Source organism: Perognathus longimembris, chromosome 28, assembly GCF_023159225.1.
Source record: "Perognathus longimembris pacificus isolate PPM17 chromosome 28, ASM2315922v1, whole genome shotgun sequence".
In the NCBI taxonomy this organism is placed as follows: Eukaryota; Metazoa; Chordata; class Mammalia; order Rodentia; family Heteromyidae; genus Perognathus; species Perognathus longimembris.
Window position 1 is genome coordinate 60,371,043 of NC_063188.1, and position 18,094 is coordinate 60,389,136.

At 46.9% G+C, this 18,094-nt stretch overlaps 1 protein-coding gene across 1 annotated transcript; it reads left to right on the forward strand.

The window, feature by feature from the left end:
* The first annotated feature begins 799 nt into the window (after positions 1–799).
* LOC125343068 (uncharacterized protein CXorf49 homolog) lies at positions 800–4,455 on the forward strand. Its single transcript, XM_048335367.1, has 6 exons — positions 800–1,441; positions 2,798–2,837; positions 3,291–3,367; positions 3,612–3,657; positions 4,182–4,223; positions 4,309–4,455. Exons 1-6 carry the CDS (start codon positions 800–802, stop codon positions 4,311–4,313), a joined length of 852 nt encoding a protein of 283 aa, XP_048191324.1. The 3' UTR covers positions 4,314–4,455.
* Positions 4,456–18,094: the final 13,639 nt, after the last annotated feature.

Sequence of the window (18,094 nt, forward strand, 5' to 3'; positions counted from 1 at the left end):
TAGACCAATGGAAAGGCCATACAGTGTCCTCGAGGCAGCAATTCTCGCGATATTTGACGCAGGCTCTTGTGACTCCGGTTGTGATGGTAACTATAAAGACCACACTACAGTTCGGTGACCAGGCCAACTGTCTCCTCGCAAGCTGGACTTTGAGGACATGAGCTCTCACCGTGAGATGTTTGGTCGGGGACGCGGTTTTGGCCCAGAGGGTGGGAAGCGCTCTGGTATATATAAGATCGGTCGCAGACCCATCCGTGCACCCGGCCTCGCCCGTGAGTCCGGGCTTCCACAGATAGCAGGCCTTATCCGTGACCCGGGGCCACCACAAACAGACAGGGTCCTCCCTCGCATAGATGGAGGCCTCCCACAGATAGGCCTCCCTGGACCCCAACTCTCCGACTACAATTCAGAGTCTGAATTAGAAGTGATATTCTCAAGAGGAGTTGAATTTCAGGGTGACAGAGATTCTAGCTCCTTCGCAGAAGACAGGGATGGTGCTAAGTCCCCACTGTTCAATTTCATTGCCGAGGATACAGGCAAGCAGCACTCTACCTACCAGGTGGCCCGAAGCCAACTCAAATTCCCCATGTGGGAAAGCAGCTCTTCCATCCTGTCTGCCCCTTGGGCAGAAGCAGCCCCACCCCCTAGGGGAAGACGAATACTGGTTCCCAGGGGGAGAAGCATAACGATCTCTAGCCAAATGGGAGCAGAGCAGGCCTCTGCCACCCTTCAGCAGCCCAGTAGGCCCAAGACTCGAAGGGCCTGGAAGGAGAGAGATAGAGGCAGGGAAGTTAGCAGGATGTTCAGTCAGAAAGACCAGCGATCCTCCTCCGACACTGATAGTGAATGCAGTAGGAGGCCACGGACCAGGCGGTCCCGTAGACAGAATTGTAGAAGCCAGGTCTATTCTGACAGCCCCAAGGAATCAGAAAGCAAAACTGGAAGTTCTGATGATGAGGATGAAGATATTTTCTATTCAATGCCTGGAAATTTGCTGCCCTCTTCACCCCAGGAACCAAAGACTATCAAAGAAAAGCAGAGAGTTCTAGAAGAAACTTCCTGTAAGATAAAACAAAGTGTGACCAGGGAATGCCCAGAAGCAGTTTCTGCTGCAGGTGATATGCCCAGAGGCAACCTTACAAAGAATATAGCTATGGAGAAGAAACTTCCAGAGGGTCCTTTAAGAGTTACACTGGGAAGAAACACCCCTTCTTGGAGGCAGATAATGAAGACACCTCCCCTGGAAGCAGCTGCATTACCACCTATCTTGGGTATTCCTCCATGTGGGGGTTCCAAGGCAACTTCTACTCTGCATCCTGGACCAAAGCAATACAAGCAAGGCAATACTTTGAAGAGATTTGGGGCTTGGAAAAGAAGGAAGTCCTACCCAGTGGCTAGAGAAGTTGATGAGGGAAACAGAGATCCTGGTCAGCAGGTCCAGGTGAGTAAACCATTCCCCCCCCCACCATGCACCTGCCTCCACAAGTTCACACATCAACTTTCCATCTGCTTTTTTGGCCAATCCTGGGGTTTGAACTCAGGGCATGGGCACTGCCCCTGAGCTTCCTTTGCTCAAGGCTAGCACTCTAGCACTTCAGCCATAGTGCCACTTCCAGTTTTTTGTTTTTGGTAGGATATGGGGCTTGAACTCTGGGCCTGGGCCAGGCCTTGAGCTCTTCAGCTTGAGGCTAAGGCTCTGCTGACTTGAGGCACAGCATTACTTCCCTGGCTTTTTCTGTTTATGTGTTACTGAGGAATTGAGCCTAGGGCTTCATGCATGCTAGGCAAGTACTCTATCCTGACCCACATTCCCAGCTCTCCCTCTGCTTTTTGTCCTGGGGTTGTAACTGGTGGCCCATAGTCATTAGGATGCCCAGTCCAGAGTCCTTGTTGTATGGAGATATCACATGAGCACGGTAGGTGCTAGTCAGGGTTTTCCAGGTTCTTTATTTTCTGCCTCTCCTGACAGGGGCTGGAATGGAAAGAGGGATGGCTGCTAATTTAAGTCTGGAGTCTGCTTACAGTCTGAGCAGTGCAGCTTCAGTATCTCATCAACTTCTCAATTCCCTCCTCCCAACTCTTCTGCAAGCCTGCCTGGACTTTTTATACTCCATGTATTTCTTTGGTCAGCTCTGCCTGCTGGCCTGAGGCTGACAGAGGCAGAAAGTGCTGATGAAATGAGCCCCTCACAGTGAAAGAACCTGCATGCATACCATCATATTAAGTGACTAAGCTAGGCTCAGAAAGACAAATCCTGCATGATTCCTCAGATGCACAGAAGGTAGCTATAAGGCAAGTAAATTGACATGACCACACATGTGGAACGATTTGATGGATCTGGTGAGAGATAAGGAGAGAAGAAAAGAAGACAAGAGGGTGGGGAGAATGTGATAGAATTACTTTGAAGTCAGGATGAATAAGTGATAGTGAAAATCATTTAATAAATTACAAGAGCGGTTTTGAAAAGGTCATGGAAGGAGCAGGGATAAGACAGGTATAAGAAAGTATGATTGAAATACATTAAAGCATGGAAAAATCAAATAAGATAATAGAAAGTAGGCAAAATGAAGGATTTTAAAAAAGAGAGAGAACAAAAGAAATGAGATTTTCATCTCCCCTTTCTATCCATCCTAATCCCAAATCCTAATGATATATATTTAGTAAGCCATTTTTCTGTCAGCTTCCAAAGTGCAAGCCAGATCTACCTAACTTCTGCAAGCATGGGGGAGAATTCAGCAATGTCGACCACCACATTGGAGACTCACATGATGAGGTGGATTTTCATCCTTTTCCACAGATACAGGGGGACATCATGCTCAAAGGCCATGTAAATTCAGGTGAGTCTTAGGGATATGAGAATATCCAGCATGTGGAAATGGGAGAAATGGACTCAGACTACCTTCTAGGTTGCCCTGTCTAGGGAGTAACACTCCCAACAGGACACGGGATGTGGGCATGGCTGATCTCAGGCAACCATGTTGTTTTGCAGATGGGGATTGTACAGAGGAATGATTTGTAACAGTGCTAAAACTCCAGAGCAGAAATAGACTATCAGCATAACAATCTTTTCTAGCATCCAAAGAAGATCCAAAGTCCCACAGGGCACAGTGGTAGCTGGGGTGACATTTGGGGACAAGGGAAAGCAAGAGGCCCAGATAGGGCTGGAATTGCTGATCAGAGCAGTTCCAAGTTTCTGCCCACAAACAGAGATGAGCCTTATTTTGAGAGTCTGCCAGGCCATTCCTGCCTCACAGGGAAATTAGAAAGCTGGAATTTTGTGTCTTTTTCAGATGACCGGGAACAACCTATGTATTACCATGATAAGGAAACGCCACTACAAGCATCTGGAGAACAAGGCTGTTCCCAGGTAATGCCTTTAGTCTGTATGAATGTTGTCCCCAGGTATATGGTCAGCTTCATGTCTGGGACAATTTGTTTTACATGCAATTTCCCATCACACACTCCATGCAGGAAAAAATCATTCTCTGTATTGAAGGTTCTATGTGGATTATGCCACAGTGCTGTGGGATATGGGGAGTCTCTAAAGCATAGGAATGGGTGAGAGGATGATGGGAGAAGGCTCATTTTTATTCTCTTTTCTCCTGGGCTAGTGTCTGATGGTACACGGTGATATAGAGAAGCTCAAGGAACAACTAGGTATGATGGATTCTGGGGCAGAGGCAAAGCTGGGAGCAGAAAGACTTGAGTGTTGGGGAGCAAGTAACTGGGGGAAGCTCATGAAGTACAGGCAGCATTAGAGGGCAAGACATTCCCCTGGGAGGAGAAAACAGGCAAGCCAAGCCTTCAGCCTTCTGTGAGTTGACTGCTGAAGCATACTCAAACTGCAGCGCATTTTCTAAATGTGGCTTAGGTTCTGCCAGCCAGTACCAGATATCCTCCCTTAAAACCTTTAAATGTATTTCCTTTATTTTCCCTAGTTTGTGTGGCTTGTCTATTATTTGTTCTTCTGTTTGCTTTTAACAAGTCACGATTAAGAACTACTAGTTTCAAGTTGTTCAGATGTCAAAGACATTTGCACATTGAGTTCAGGTGATGGTTGGTTAATAGCAGAGCTGTTTAACACAAACTAGAGGGAGTCAAATTGCAGGGGTTTAGGTTTTTTGGTGGAGGGATTCCTGTATCCCCATGCCTGGAGTACCCATTATGCTTCTCTATTTCAGCGGCTATTCAGTCCCTCACTGAGAAGTTCCAGTCCCTTGGAAGTAAGTGTTTGTTTCACGAAACACCTCGCGATTCATACTGTTAATGAAGGCCTCTAACTGGTCCTGACTCTGCTTTGCTTGACAGTTTAAATCAGTCAGTACCTGTGGAACCTGGAAGGTGTTGCTCAATTGCTTCAGAACAGTTCTTCTACACCCAGTGCCTCCCCCGGGACCCTTCATCTCCCCCCCACCACACACACACCCCTGGTCCACTCCAGTTGAAACAGTTTCGAATAAAGTGCATCCATCCAATGTTATACAGTCTGCCATCTTCCTCTCTGGGGTGGAGGTCATGGGAACAGGAGAAGAGTGGGGGTGGACATGTCTCACAGCAGTGAAAGGACAGTACCACTGGCATCATTATGTAGGCTTTCCTCCTGAGTGGAGTGCAGGCCCACCTCTCAGCAGGAGTCCTGCACTTAAGCTTACCTTGGTTCCCTCAGTCTGAGCTCTGGATTGATTTGTTCTGGCCACATTGATTTATTGCCCTCTGCTAATACCCTTCCTTCCAAGAGCTGATGATCCCCTTCCAGAGCGCCAGTCCCTCCTGCCTTTACTCCTTTGTTTTGCTGCCCTGCTTCTCCCATATCACCCTTCTTTTCTGTCCTGAGAAACCTTGATTTTTCCCACAGCCTCTTTCATAGAATATTTTCAACAGATACTAGAGCATACAAGTATGTTCCAGTTCCAACAACTGTACCAAGATCTCCCTCTGGACTCACTAGCTCTGGTGACACCACATAGAGGGACTAAACTCAGAAACTTTGCATTGTTCTCAGTTCCTGCTGAGCCCTAATGTTGCCTTAAGCAAAAAAAAAGCTAAGGTATAGCTCCCAGATCCTGAATTCCAGCCCCCATACCACAATAAAAAATTTAAAAAGATAAGCAGAGCTCCCACTATATGGGAGGTGTCATAAGGGAGGGCACCTGGGAGTATGCTGTGAAGGGCTTAATCTTAGGAAGCTTCCCATACCTAATGATTACTTTTGCTATATTAGTGTAGAGCCTGATCACATCCAAGTAGGTGGCAGAGCAAGAGGAATATATGGGAAGGAATGTGAGTACTGAGAACAGAAGAAAGTACAGACTTGTCTTTGGGTTGGAGGTGGAGATAGGAGTCTGTCCTAGCACCACTGGGCTAACGTGGGTGAAATTGGCAAAGGGTCAATCAGGAGTTTATGACACTAAACAATAGAATTCGTGACTATCACTCACCTTGAGAATTCCCTACTGTGGGTGGAACCTCACAGACGCCAGAGGGAGGCCAGCACAGTGCTAGACCTCTGTACAGTCCGGGAAACCTGACCTGACTTGTTGACTTGGCTTGCTTGCTCAAGAACAATTTAACACTAGCTGGAGTTGCAGGAGGAGGTCACTTATCTCTCAGTACTCTGAAAGGCCATGTTGGGAGCCAGGTACCAGTGGCTCACACTACACAGGAGGCTAAGATCTGAGGATTCCTGTCCAAAGCCAGCCTGTGAGACTCTTCCCTCCAATTAACTACCCCAAAGCCAGAAGTGGAGCTATGGCTCAAGTGGTAGAATGCTAGCTTTGAGCAAAAAAGCTCAAGGACAGTGCCCAGACATAGTTCATGCCCCAGAGCTGGCCCATATATAATAGGCCTTGTTAGGAAATGAAGTCCAGGGAGTCCTAGCACCTGGGCTAGTGGAGCTTTAACTGGTTCTCAATAATGGTGATTATGTTAATCTGAGCTAAGCACCTTGAGGTAGGAAAGGAACTGGATATCTCCAGGACAGTCCCACTTCTAAATGAGAGAGAATACTTGAGGGAAAGGAGGCATATAGAAAGAACTAAGTGGTTCAGCATCCTTTCTAGTGGCAGAAAGCCATATGTAGAGCTGTAACACAACAGGAAGAGCATCAGACTTAAACAAAAAAAAAAGCTAAAGTATACAACCCAGATCCTGAATTCCAGACCCAGTACCACAATAAAAGTAAAAAAGATAACCAGAGCTCCCACTAGATGGGAAGTGTCATAAGGGAGGGCACCTGGGAAGTATGCTGTGGAGGGCCTAATAAGATGGCTCCAGAAGGGAGTTGCTTGGCTGTCAAGGTCATTGCACAGCCTTCAGAACATATCAGTGCTAAATCAGAGGTTACATATAACCTGCATGAGCTCCTTCTGTGGCTAGGTGCCCATTCCAGTGCACATCTGTGGGATCCACTCAGTCTGTTGTTCATAGTCAGGCCATCCAGACGCAATTACCGTGATGTGATGCCCAGGGACCTACATTTGCACCTGCACAAGGCCCTGGTGATGTGATGCCCAGGGGCCTGTGTAGGGAACTGCTCAGGCCACAGTGAGGGATGCACAACCTCTATTAAAGAGAGGCCTTGGCCCTGATCGCCTGGCCAGCCAGGCTCTTTTCCTGCTCTCATAAAGAGCCCTGCAGCCTCAGTCTGCTCTCATCTGAGCTGAGTAGTAGGATGCAGGACATGATCTGGAGCACTGCAGGGCAGTCTCACTTGTGGCTGGGAGAGGACATGATGTAAAGGGGTCCAAGCACAGAAAGAAGTGAGGGGGTCCTGCCTCCTTCTGTCCCAGGGGGCCCAGATGGGCTTCTCTCACCTGATACTGATTGTGTGTCTTACTCCTGTGCAGAACAAAGGCTCAGCTCTGGCTACTTCCTGTGGTGAGCACCCTACCGTAACTTGAGAGTCATCTGAATGTGGAGCAAGGAGACCATGTGTTTGGAGGGAGATGGCAGGGCTGACAAAGCTTTTCCCCAAGGGTTCTGTACCATGTTCGTCACTAGTTACTAATTACCCCATGCCTCCCAAAGCAGGGCCCAGTCTAGAGCTTAGCCTCCTTGAAACTAGCCTAGAAGTCTGTTGGTAGAGTCTGGGCCATACTACCTCATTCAGACACCAATTTTCTGTGTTACCTTTTGAGGCACCACCTGGTAGAGGTCAGTTATGGCTTATTGCATGATCAGGCCCACCTTTCCAGGTATAGGATTGAAGTGAATGGCTAACCTATTTTGGCTCTGAAGTGATGATTGGTCCCACCCAGTGTGCATGTGTGACTTTCTGAGACACAGGGAACAGAAGGGAAACAGAGTAAGTACATATGCAGTGTGGTCCCAAGCCTGACTCATGCTCCATGGCCCAACCTATGTGCTTCCCTTTCCCTCTGCATGTGCTGATGTCCCATGGGACCATTCTACTACAAAGAGCAGGGGGAAATGCTGCTCTCAGGAAGCAAGCCTGCACATCATCAGCAATCTACTAGGAGGACTTAAACATCTCATTCATCCAAATACACCACAATGCCACCATTTTGAAATCCTTGAACCTGTCAATGGGTTTGGTGATTTTGATTTTCACCTACCCCATGCTCTCCTGTTTTAGTATTTGAAAACACACTCTAGTATCAGGAGCCAGTGGCTTATGCTTTATAATCATAGCAAATCAGGAGATGTGAGGATTGTGGTTCAAAGCCAGCCCTGGCAAGAAAGTCCATGATACATACTCCTATCTCCAATAACCAGCAAAAAGCCAGCTTTTAGCAAAAGAGCTGACAGCACCCTGGCCCTGAGTTCAAGCCCCAGAGCTGGCAAAATTTCATCCCTTACAGATTGAAGACCCTGTCTCTATTGCTCCTCCTCCTGAATCAGACCTTTCTCCCTCAGAGTAGAAGAATTTTATTCATGTACACATACAATATGACCACCTAGAATGCTCTGTCTTCCATTTTTTTCCTCTGTAAGCCTCTTGGGAAAGGGAGCTGGCATAACTTTCACTTGCCTCCTCTATCTCAGCTCTCCTCCCTCAAATGTGAATTTATCTTGATTCTCAGGCCTATCTATAGGCCTGGGCCAGGGCTGAAAGAAGCCCTCCCAATTGTCTGGTGGTGACGGAGAAGACAGGACATAGAGCTCATTTTTAAAAATTGTTCTGTGAGCCTAGCACAGTGGCTCATGCTTGTAATCTTAGCTACTCAGGAAGCTGAGATCTGAGGATTAAGGTTCAAAGTCTGGGCAGGAAAGTCTGCAAGATTCCTCTCCAAGAAAAGCACCAAAAAAAGTCAGAAGTGGAGCTAAGGCTCAGGTGGTAGAGCACTAGCCTTGAGCACAAAATCTCACCAGCAATGCTCAAGCCCTGAGTTCAAGTCCCACCACTGACACCAAAAATGTCCAGCCAGGAGCTGGTGGCTCATTCCTGTAATCCTAACTACTCAGGAGGCTAAGATCTGAGGACTGCCAGTTCAAAGCCAGCCTGGGCGGAAAATCCATGAGACTCTTACTTCTAATAAACTACTCAGAAAAAAGCCAGAAGTAGCACTGCAGCCCAAGTGGTAGAGAGCTAGCCTTGAGCACAAAAAGGCTCTGGGATAGCATTGAAGCCCTGTGTTCAAACCCCAGGGCTGGCAAAAAAAGTCTTGTGACCTCAGGAGGCAATCTAGAAAATTTGAGGTAGGACACACAAAATGTCCCCCAAAAGTTTGTGCCATGAGTGTGATACAGTACACAGCCAGAACCATTCGTTCACGCACATAAAAGATGCATCATTAGAAGCTGACTTGTACTTTTCAATTTAGGGCTATAGAGTAAATTGTCTGTAGAAGGGTTGGTTGTCTGGCCAGGACTTGAAGGATGTAGCTGTATTGTTTCTTGGCCATCTCTTTTGGCTGCTGGAGGGCCATTTCACCCAAGTTGGCCCAGTGGCATTAGGGCAGGTTCACTCCTCCACTTCTAGCACAGAGACAAGCATCCACTTTTCTATGTTCCAGGTACCCTTATTTTCCCTCATATTTCCCATAAATTTCCTTTTGTTTACCATGCAATAAGATGTGATCAGGTCTCTAATGATACAGAAGAAATCACCAGGTATGGGAATTGAGTTTCTAAGATGAGAGCTAAAAAATGAGAACAATGCACAGTTTCTAACAGTATAGTTTTTTCAAGATAATGAGTCCAGGGCTGGGAATATGGCCTAGTGGCAAGAGCGCTTGCCTCGTATACATGAAGCCCTGGGTTCGATTCCCCAGCACCACATATATAGAAAACGGCCAGAGGTGGCGCTGTCGCTCAAGTGGCAGAGTGCGAGCCTTGAGCAAAAGGAAGCCAGGGACAGTATTCAAGCCCTGAGTTCAAGGCCCAGGACTGGCCACAAAAAAAGAAAAAGATAAGAGTCCAGAGGGAGAACTAGAACTCCAGAAAGCAGAAAACGGACTTGTGGGTGGGGACCAGGGATGGGACAGTGAGAAAACAAGGGTAGAGATGACATTGTCTACAAGGAAATGTACCATGCCAGGAGCTAGTGGCTCGTGCCTGTGGTTTTAAGTGATCAGGAGACTGAGATCTGAGAATCATGGTTCAAAGCTCGCTCAGGCAGGAAAGTCCACAAGATTCTTATCTCCAGTTAACCACCTAAAAACCAGAAGTGAAGCTATGGCTCAAAGTGATAGAGCACTAGCCCTGAGCATAAAAGTTCAGGGACAGCACCCAGGCCCTGAGTTCAAGCCCCACAACTGACAAAGAAAAGGAAAAGGAAACGAAACTAATGTACTTATTACCTGATTTATGTAACTGTAACCCCTCTGTACATCACCTTTATAATAACAATAAAAATAGGATATTAAAAAGGCAAATGGAATAGAACTTTGCTCCCTAATACCTACTGAAATGATTTTATGGGAGAGGCCACAGAGAAGGACCATGGAGAGATTAGTATTTCTCAGGACAGAAATGAATGATGAGATAGGGGAAGCAGGGCAGCAAAGCCAAGGAGGAAAGGCCAGAGGAACTGGAGCTCCTGAAAAGAGGAGTGTTAGCAGAGGTCAATATGCCAGTGTAGCCTGGTCAGATCCATCCAGAGCTCAGAATGAGGGAACCAGGGCAAGCCTGAGTGCTCAGAGGTAGGCCTAGGCTCCACTCAGAAAGAAGGCCTACCCTACAGTGCCAGTAGTATTAACTTTCCATTGCTGTGAGATGCAGCATCTCCCACCCTTCTCCTGTTCCTATAACTCTATGAAAGTCAGAGAAAGAGAGACAGAGACAGAAACAGAGAGAGACATGGAGACAGACAGAGAGCAGACCACAGATTTCAAGAAGCACTTTAACTTGGAATTGCTGTCAGTTGGGGTAGGCAGGGATATATGAAGGTGCCAAAAGGAGGCACTGAATGGAAAATAAGCAGTGTGAAAACGCTAGACTTTAACTCTTGGACTCCACAGGTACTAGCTTCCTAGCTTCTTATCTTCTATGAAGATGCTGTGTTCAACCAGTCAAGGAGAGCAGAGTCAAGGACAAGCAGCCATCAGAGAAAAGGAAAAATTATTAATTTGCTATCCTCTTTGTTCATCTTCCCTCCTGACCTGGGGCCTTACCCCACTTCCCACGACACTGTGGCAAGATTCCCACAGAATCCTCAATAGAAAGAAGTTTCCTTCTATCCACTGGTTTCCTAATGAGATGGTATATGTATTTTCATTTAACATGCACATGGGACCCACCATCTAGCTGGGATCAGCATTTCTGCAGGCCAGAGAAGGAATTACCTAGGAGCAGCTGTGTTCTTTAGATGGTTCTTGTGGCCTTTCCAGACCTGGTGAGTGCAAATTTGACTCCTGATTTCCTGAAAGATGTCACCAAGATCTAGCTTCCTGGCTTCCATGTCAGGTAGGGATGGTTCTTGACAGACTCTCAAGTGAGACACTATTTCTCTCTGGTGGCAGAAATTTGTACCTGCTGTGCCTGGCAATCTCACCCTCTGTCAGTTTGTCTTCCCTGAACTCCAAATGCCACCCTAGTTACTGTGTCTCCCCAGGACTGTGGTTAGATACCAGAAAAGACTCAATATCTATTTCTGGATTGGAGTTTGGGAACTGTTACTAATCTCTCCCACTGAGTAAATCCTACTTATATGAGAGTAAGCTTCCTGAGAGCAGTACTAGCCTCGCCATTTTCATATGTTACCACAGAACCAGGGTAGCCTGGGAGCAAGACTGGTCATCTCCCTCTAGAAGACGGAAATGGTTGTCTCTCTACTCCATGTACTGCTTTTTCCATTGCCTTCAAGCCTAGAATCCGCTGCAGAAGGTGGAGGGCTTCTGGACATGAGGTTCTTCCGTCTCTTGTAGAAGGATTCTGATTTTCCTGGAACATGTGAATCTCTGGAATGGTGATTACTAGTGCTGAATCACACAAGGACTATATTTGTGAAAAGTGATTAAAATCTCAGTGGAAGAAATTTACTTTTAGTAGGATAAGGTCAGGTCAACTATAGGATGACAATGACCGGCATTGTATTTTAAGGGGTGAGGATCTTGCCTCATGCAAGTGCTAGCCTCGAGTGTAATCTTCCTTCTTGTATTTCACCTATTTCTGGAAATTACATGCATGCACCACTTTGCTCAGCCATGTTTTTCAGAAGAATTTTCTATATGCCTACATTTGTGACCACAATGTACCTAGACACACCTCACCAAAAATCAGAAATGACCCCGTTCCACTTAGAAGAAATGGAAAATGAGAAAATGTGAATATGGAAAGGACTTCTTGGAAATTGAGGACAGATGGGTCTGAACTTGAGTTGTGATAATAAGGATTCAAATACCTGTGATATGACTCATCATTAAAATCTGTAGGTCTCACCTAACAACCCCCAGAAGGAGGCCAAAACCATTCCGGACTACTGAGAAGCGAGGAGGATGGATCTCAATCACCACTGCTGGCTGGCTTGCTAGCTCATGGGTCCTTGCACTCTAACAAAAGTCTCAAAAGGAGACCAGGTTTTATGTCAACAAGGTGAAACATATTGGGGAATGAAGTTTAGTGAACCCTGGCACATGGCTCAAGTAGGACTTTACTGGGGGTTCACAGTATCCCTGAATCAAGGTTAGGACACACCTACTAGTCAACCTCATTCTGAGCTCATTTTGACCCAAATAGCAGGATGCATGACAGGATCAGAGTCTGCAGGAAGTTCCACTTGTCCTGGCTTAGAGAGGACACTTGGGGAAAGGGGATGCAGAGAAAGAAAGAAATGAAGGTATACCTACTTCCTTCCAATAGGTAACTTCTCTGATCTGAGTCTTAGAATCTGCCCCTTACAACTCAGAGCCTAAAGGCCCAGGTCCTACCACTGCCATTAGTGTGCATGCTATAACAATAGTATCATAGATTTCGTTTAACTATGAACAGAGAGACCATATGTTCAAAGGGAGAAGGCAGGGCTAACAAAGCTAAAAACCAAGGGTTGTGGGAAAAGGGCCTCAAGTGTGATTCACAGCATACCACAAAACTGATAGGGAAAAGGAGGAAGTCCATAGTCTGTCATCAGTGGTCTTCATACATTTTCTGGGGAAAAAAAGAACATTTGTAGGATACAGGCTTCATGATTACTATTTGATTACTATAATAAACAACCTCATGTGGCAGTAGGTCTATGACAGTGACACTGTATTGACAGTCATGGGCATTTTCTGCCAGTAGGATGTCGAAAATCTTTTCTGAGGGCTGGGAATATGGCCTAGTGATAGAGTGCTTGCCCCGTATACGTGAAGCCCTGGGTTCAATTCTTCAGCACCACATATATAGAAAAAAAATCCAGAAGTGGTGCTTTGGCTCAAGAGGTAGAGTGCTAGCCTTGAGCAAAAAGAAACCAGAGACAGTGCTTAGGCCCTGAGTTCAAGCCCCAGGACAGAAAAAAAAGGAAGAAAGGAAGGAAGGAAGGGAGGAAGGAAGGGAGGGAAGGAAGGAGGGAGGGACAAACGAACGAAAGAAAGAAAGAGAAAGTTTGAAAGAAAGAATCTTTTGGGCCGTGCCTCCACATCCAACAGAAGCCCGAGTGAGGGGCCGTTACACATGGGAAGACAGGCTCAGGGGTGCCACTCTCATTCTAAGCTAGACACCCAGACAGACGAATTGAGAGAAGGGAAAAGGAGGACACGCCCTTTGACTGCCATGTTCCGCCTTCTGACTACCAAGTTCCGCTCCCACCCACTGGCTCACTGATCTGTCCATCACAGGAACTCGGGGGCGGGGGGGTGGGGCGAGGGCGTTAGCTGCGAAGAAACTAGTCGCATTGCTATTGGCTAGGGCCTTGGGAGGCATGACAACAAAATGGCACCTGGCTGGCAGACGGCAGGCCAATAGGAAGGCTATATAGTGTCCAAAAAGGCCGGAAAGCCTGGCAATATCTGACGCAGACGTTTGTGGCTCCTGTGAACGTCACTCTGGTCACGCGGTGACCAGACCAACGGTCTCCCCAGCTAGACGCTGGGGATATGAACTTTCGCCGTGAGATGTTTGGCCGGGGACGCGGTTCGGGGGCGGATAACAGGAATCGCTTCAATGTCTATAGAGGTCGCGGAAGAGGCGCCAGGGCACCTGGTCTCGCCCGTGGTTCAGGACTTCCACAAATAGGCAGAGGCCACTCTGAGCCTCAAAGCTACAGGTTTGAACCAAAATTAGAAACGTTATTGTCAGGAGGAGCTGAAGTTCGGGGCAGCAGGGGAGAAGCTCGCTCCTTAGCAAAAGAGCGGAAGGGTGTCCTGTGTTCAGTGGTCAGTTTCAATGTCGAGGTTATGCTTAAAGATCACAGTACCTACCAGATGGCCCGAGGCCAGATCAGAATCCCTAGACAGCAAATTTGTGCTGCCAAAATGTCTGCCACTTGGGCAGAAACAGCCCCAGCCCCTAGGGGAAGAGGTGCAATAGTCCCCAGGGGGATAAGCACTCTGGTCCCTAGCCACGTGGGATCACAGCAGGCCTCTGTGACTGCTCAGCAGCCAACTAGGCCCAAGCCTCGCAGAGCCTGGGAGGAGAGAAAGAGAGCCAGAGAAGCTAGCAAGTTGGTCAGCCAGAAAGCCCAGTGGTCATCCTCTGACAGTGAGACTTTAGAAGAGTATCAAAGGAAGCCAAGGAGGAAGCCACAGAGAAGGCTGCCCCATACATTTATTCGTAGATGCCAGGCTGAGACTGACAGCCCCAAGGAATCAGAAGGCATAACTGGAAGCTCTGATGACAGGGATGAAGAAATACCGAGTGACTCTCTACTCTCTTCTCCTCAAGAACCAAAAGCAATCAAAGAAAAGCAGAGAATGATGGAGGAAATTTCATGTAAGAGAAAACAAAGTGTGATCAGGGAATACCCAGGAGCTGCTACTGAAGCTGCTGCAGGTGACATGCCCAGGGCCAGTGCTACGAAGAAAATGGCTGAGGAGAAGAAACTCCCAGAGGGTCCATCAAGAGTTACCCTGGGAAGAAATACCCCTTCTTGGAGACAGATGATGAAGACAACTCCCCTGGAAGCAGCTGCATTACCCCCGATCTCAGGTGGTCCTCCATTTGGGGGTTCCAAGGCAGCTTCCTCTCTGCATCCTGGTCCAAAGCAGTATAAGCAAGGCGATGATCTCCAGAAATATGGGGGTTGGAAGAGAAGGAATTCCGGCTCAGAGGCTAGAGAAGATGAAGAGGCAAATAGAGATCCTGGTGTGCAGTCCCTGGTGAGTAAACCATCTTCCCCCTCCTGTCACCATGCACCTGTCTCCACCAGTGCACACATCTTTGCCCACGTTCCCTCTGCTTTATGTTACTGGTTGTGACTGGTGGCCCATAGTCATTAGGATGCCCAATCCAGGGTCCTTGTTGTTGTACGAGGGATATCATGAGAACACTTGGTAGTTGCCAGTCAGGGTTTGTCAGACTCTGTGTATTTTCTGCCCTTCCAGATGAGGGCTGAGGTAGAAGCAGGGCTGGCTGCTGATTTAAGTCTGGAGTCTGCTTGCAGTCTGGGCTGAGCAACTTCAGGGTCTCATCAGTGACCTAATTCCTCCCTCTCAGCCCTTCTGCAAGCCTGCCCGACACAAGCTTAGGGTTTTGGATACTCCTCGCTTCTCCTTGGTCAGCTCTGCCTCCTGGCCTGAGGCTGACAGAGGCAGAAAGTGCTAATTAAGTGAGCCTCCAATAGTGGAAGGAACTGCATCAGATTAAGCGACTAAGCTAGACTGGGAAAGACAAATAAATACTGCGTGATTCCTCAGAAGTGCAGAAGCTAGCTATAAAGTAAATAAGTGGGCATGACCACAAACATGAGGCCATTTGAGGGAACTTGTGGAAGTCGGGAAAAGAATAAAGGAGGAGACCAGGGTGAGGATAGCCAGAATGTGGAGCCATAATGAATAGGTCATACTGATAACCATTTAATAAATCACAAAAGAGATTTTTTAAAGAGTGTATAAAAGAGGAATAAGACAGTAATAAGGACATGAATATGATTGAACTGTATGTTTATAGAAATACTTTAATATACACACTATCTGTAATAAATATTATATAATAAAACAGTAAGCAAAAATAATGGTAAAATAAGGAAAAAAGCCAGGCACTGGTGGCTCACACCAGGATAGGAAAGTCCATGAGACTCTTATCTCCGATTAACCACAAGATAACTGGAAGTGGCACTGTGGTTCAAAAAGTAGAGTGCTATCCTTGATCTGCAGAGGTCAGAAACAGCACCCAGGCCCAGAGTTCAAGCACCATGACCAACAAAAAGCGAGGAGGGGGGGGAGAAATGAGCATCCTAGTTATTGGTTTTCCTTTTTTGTCAGTGTAAAAATGCATACTCAGAAATTTTTCTTTTAGCTTCCAAAGTACAGGCCAGATCCACCTAACTTGTTAATACCTGGAGGAGAAATCCGCAGTGGTTATCACTACACTAGAGACTCACCAGTTCAAATGAAATCGCAGCCCTTCCCCCAGAGACAGCAGCACATCCCATCCACAGGTCCTGCAACTTCTGGTGAGTCTTGGGGTATGTGAGCAGTGGAGGGGACAGGTGGAAGAGGGAAACATCTATTTCCATTCGTTCTGGAGGAGAAAGAGGCCTTGTGATTGCTTCTAGATTGCATTCTCATCTGAACAGCATTTCCCCAGGACTAAAGTTGTGACAGGGCTGGTCAGCACAGCTGGTCTTTTAGGTGGGGATTGTACAGGAAGATGACTAGTAACAGGGCTCAGTCTCAATCCAAAAGTAGACTTTTTGCACATCCGAGCCTTTTCTAGCATTCAGTTCAGAGCCACAGTCCTAGGAGGCCTGAGTTGGTAGCTTGGGTGACATCTCAGGGTAAGAAAAGGCAGGCTCAAGCCGGGTGCCAGTGGCTCATGCCTGTAATCCTAGCTACTCAGGAGCTGAGATCTGAGGATCATGGTTCAAAGCCAGCCTGGGCAGGAAAGTCTGTGAGACTTTTATCTCCAGTTTTCACCAGAGAGCCAGAAGTGGTGCTATGGCTCAAGTAGTAGAGCACTAGCCTTGAGCTGAAGAGCTCAGGAACAGTGCACAGGCTCTGAGTTCAAGCCCCATGACAGACAGAAAATAAAAGATAAAAAGAAAGAAAGAAAAGGCAGGCTCAGAGAGGGGTGGGATGCCTGGATACAGCAGATACAAGTTGCTGCCAGCACAGGGGGAGGCTACCTCATTTGAGAGTCTACCAGACCATCCCTGCTTCAAAGAAAGCTGATATTTTGTGTTCTGTTTCAGATTACAAGGAGCCACCCATGCATTACTATGGTCCAGAAAGGCCACAACAACCATGTGGACAACCTGGTTGTTCCCAGGTAACATCTTCTGTAGTCCCTGGGAATGTTAGCCCCAGCTATATGGTGGGCTCCTTTTCTAGGTTAAATTAACATACATGCTCAATCCTGTTATACACCCCTTGAAGAAAGGAACCCACCCTTTCTCTTGCACAGAACGGTAGGGTATAGGAGGGGTGTAAGGGCTCAGGATAATGCGGAGGATAAAGAAAGGAGCCCAGCACATTAACCATTGTCTCTTTTTCTTTCTTCTTTACCGGGCTAGTGTCTGAAACTACCTATGGATATAGAGAATCTCAAGGAACAAGTAGGTATGTTGGAGCCCAGGGCAGAGATAGGGGCAGGAGCAAGAAGAAATGCCTGACTGGTTTTGTGTTTGGGGCAGGGCTTTCTATAGGTAAAGATAGCATTACACGAATTAACACACCCCTTGGGGGGGAAAAAAACCAAGGAGGCCTGTGCTTGAGCCTTCTGTGTATTGACTGCTGGGTCATGCTCAAAAAGCAGTGTAATGGCATGGACTCGGCAACTAGTACCAGAGTTCTTTTCTCATGGCCTTTACAGATACCTCCTTTATTTTCTTCATAAGTGATGGTTGGAGTACCTTCTCTGGTATTTATTATATCTTATTTGTCTTTAACTGAATATTTCTGCCATTTCAAAGCCTTGAGAAATCCTAGGTCAATTCTTTAGGTATGGAAGAAACTTCAGTTTTGAATTCTAGTGATGGGTGGGGTCGGTCCCCAGAGCTCTTTGACACTAGCTGAAGGGAGTCAATTTGTGGGGTTATATGTTCCACTGGTGACATCAAGGAGCAAGACAGTGGCATTCCAAACCTGAGAATAATCAGTTATGCTTTTCTGTTTCAGAGGACATACAGTCCCTCACTGAGAAGTTCCAGTCTCTGGGAGGTATGTGTTACTCCAACTGACCACTTCTCAATATTTTTACTGTCAAAGAGGAACTCAGGTTAGCCTCAATTCTTCTTTATTTCACAGAATGAACACATCGTCTTCAAGAAATGCAGCTAGTACCTGTAGTCCAGAGTTGTTACCTACCTTCTTCAGTATGGTTCTTCTTCATCCAGTTCATCCTTTTGACCCCTTGTTTAAGTCCCGCCAACCCCAGTTCATAACAGTTTCAAATTAAAATGCATTTTGTTTTCCATGGTGTCCTCTCTCTCTCTCTCCCTCTCTCTTTCTTTCTCTCTCTCTCTCTCTCTCTCTCTCTCTCTCTCTCTCTCTCTCTCTCTCTCTCTTTCTGTCTCTCTGAGTGGGGAGCTGTCCAATCTCAGAACAGTGAAAAGAGA

Excerpts from the sequence above, each read along its gene's own strand:
- LOC125343068 (XM_048335367.1), top strand. The coding sequence starts at position 800 with ATGTTCAGTCAGAAAGACCAGCGATCCTCCTCCGACACTGATAGTGAA. Across the intron at positions 2,838-3,290 it reads CAAAGGCCATGTAAATTCAG|ATGACCGGGAACAACCTATG; the intron begins GTGAGTCTTAGG and ends TGTCTTTTTCAG. Across the intron at positions 3,368-3,611 it reads GAGAACAAGGCTGTTCCCAG|TGTCTGATGGTACACGGTGA; the intron begins GTAATGCCTTTA and ends CTCCTGGGCTAG.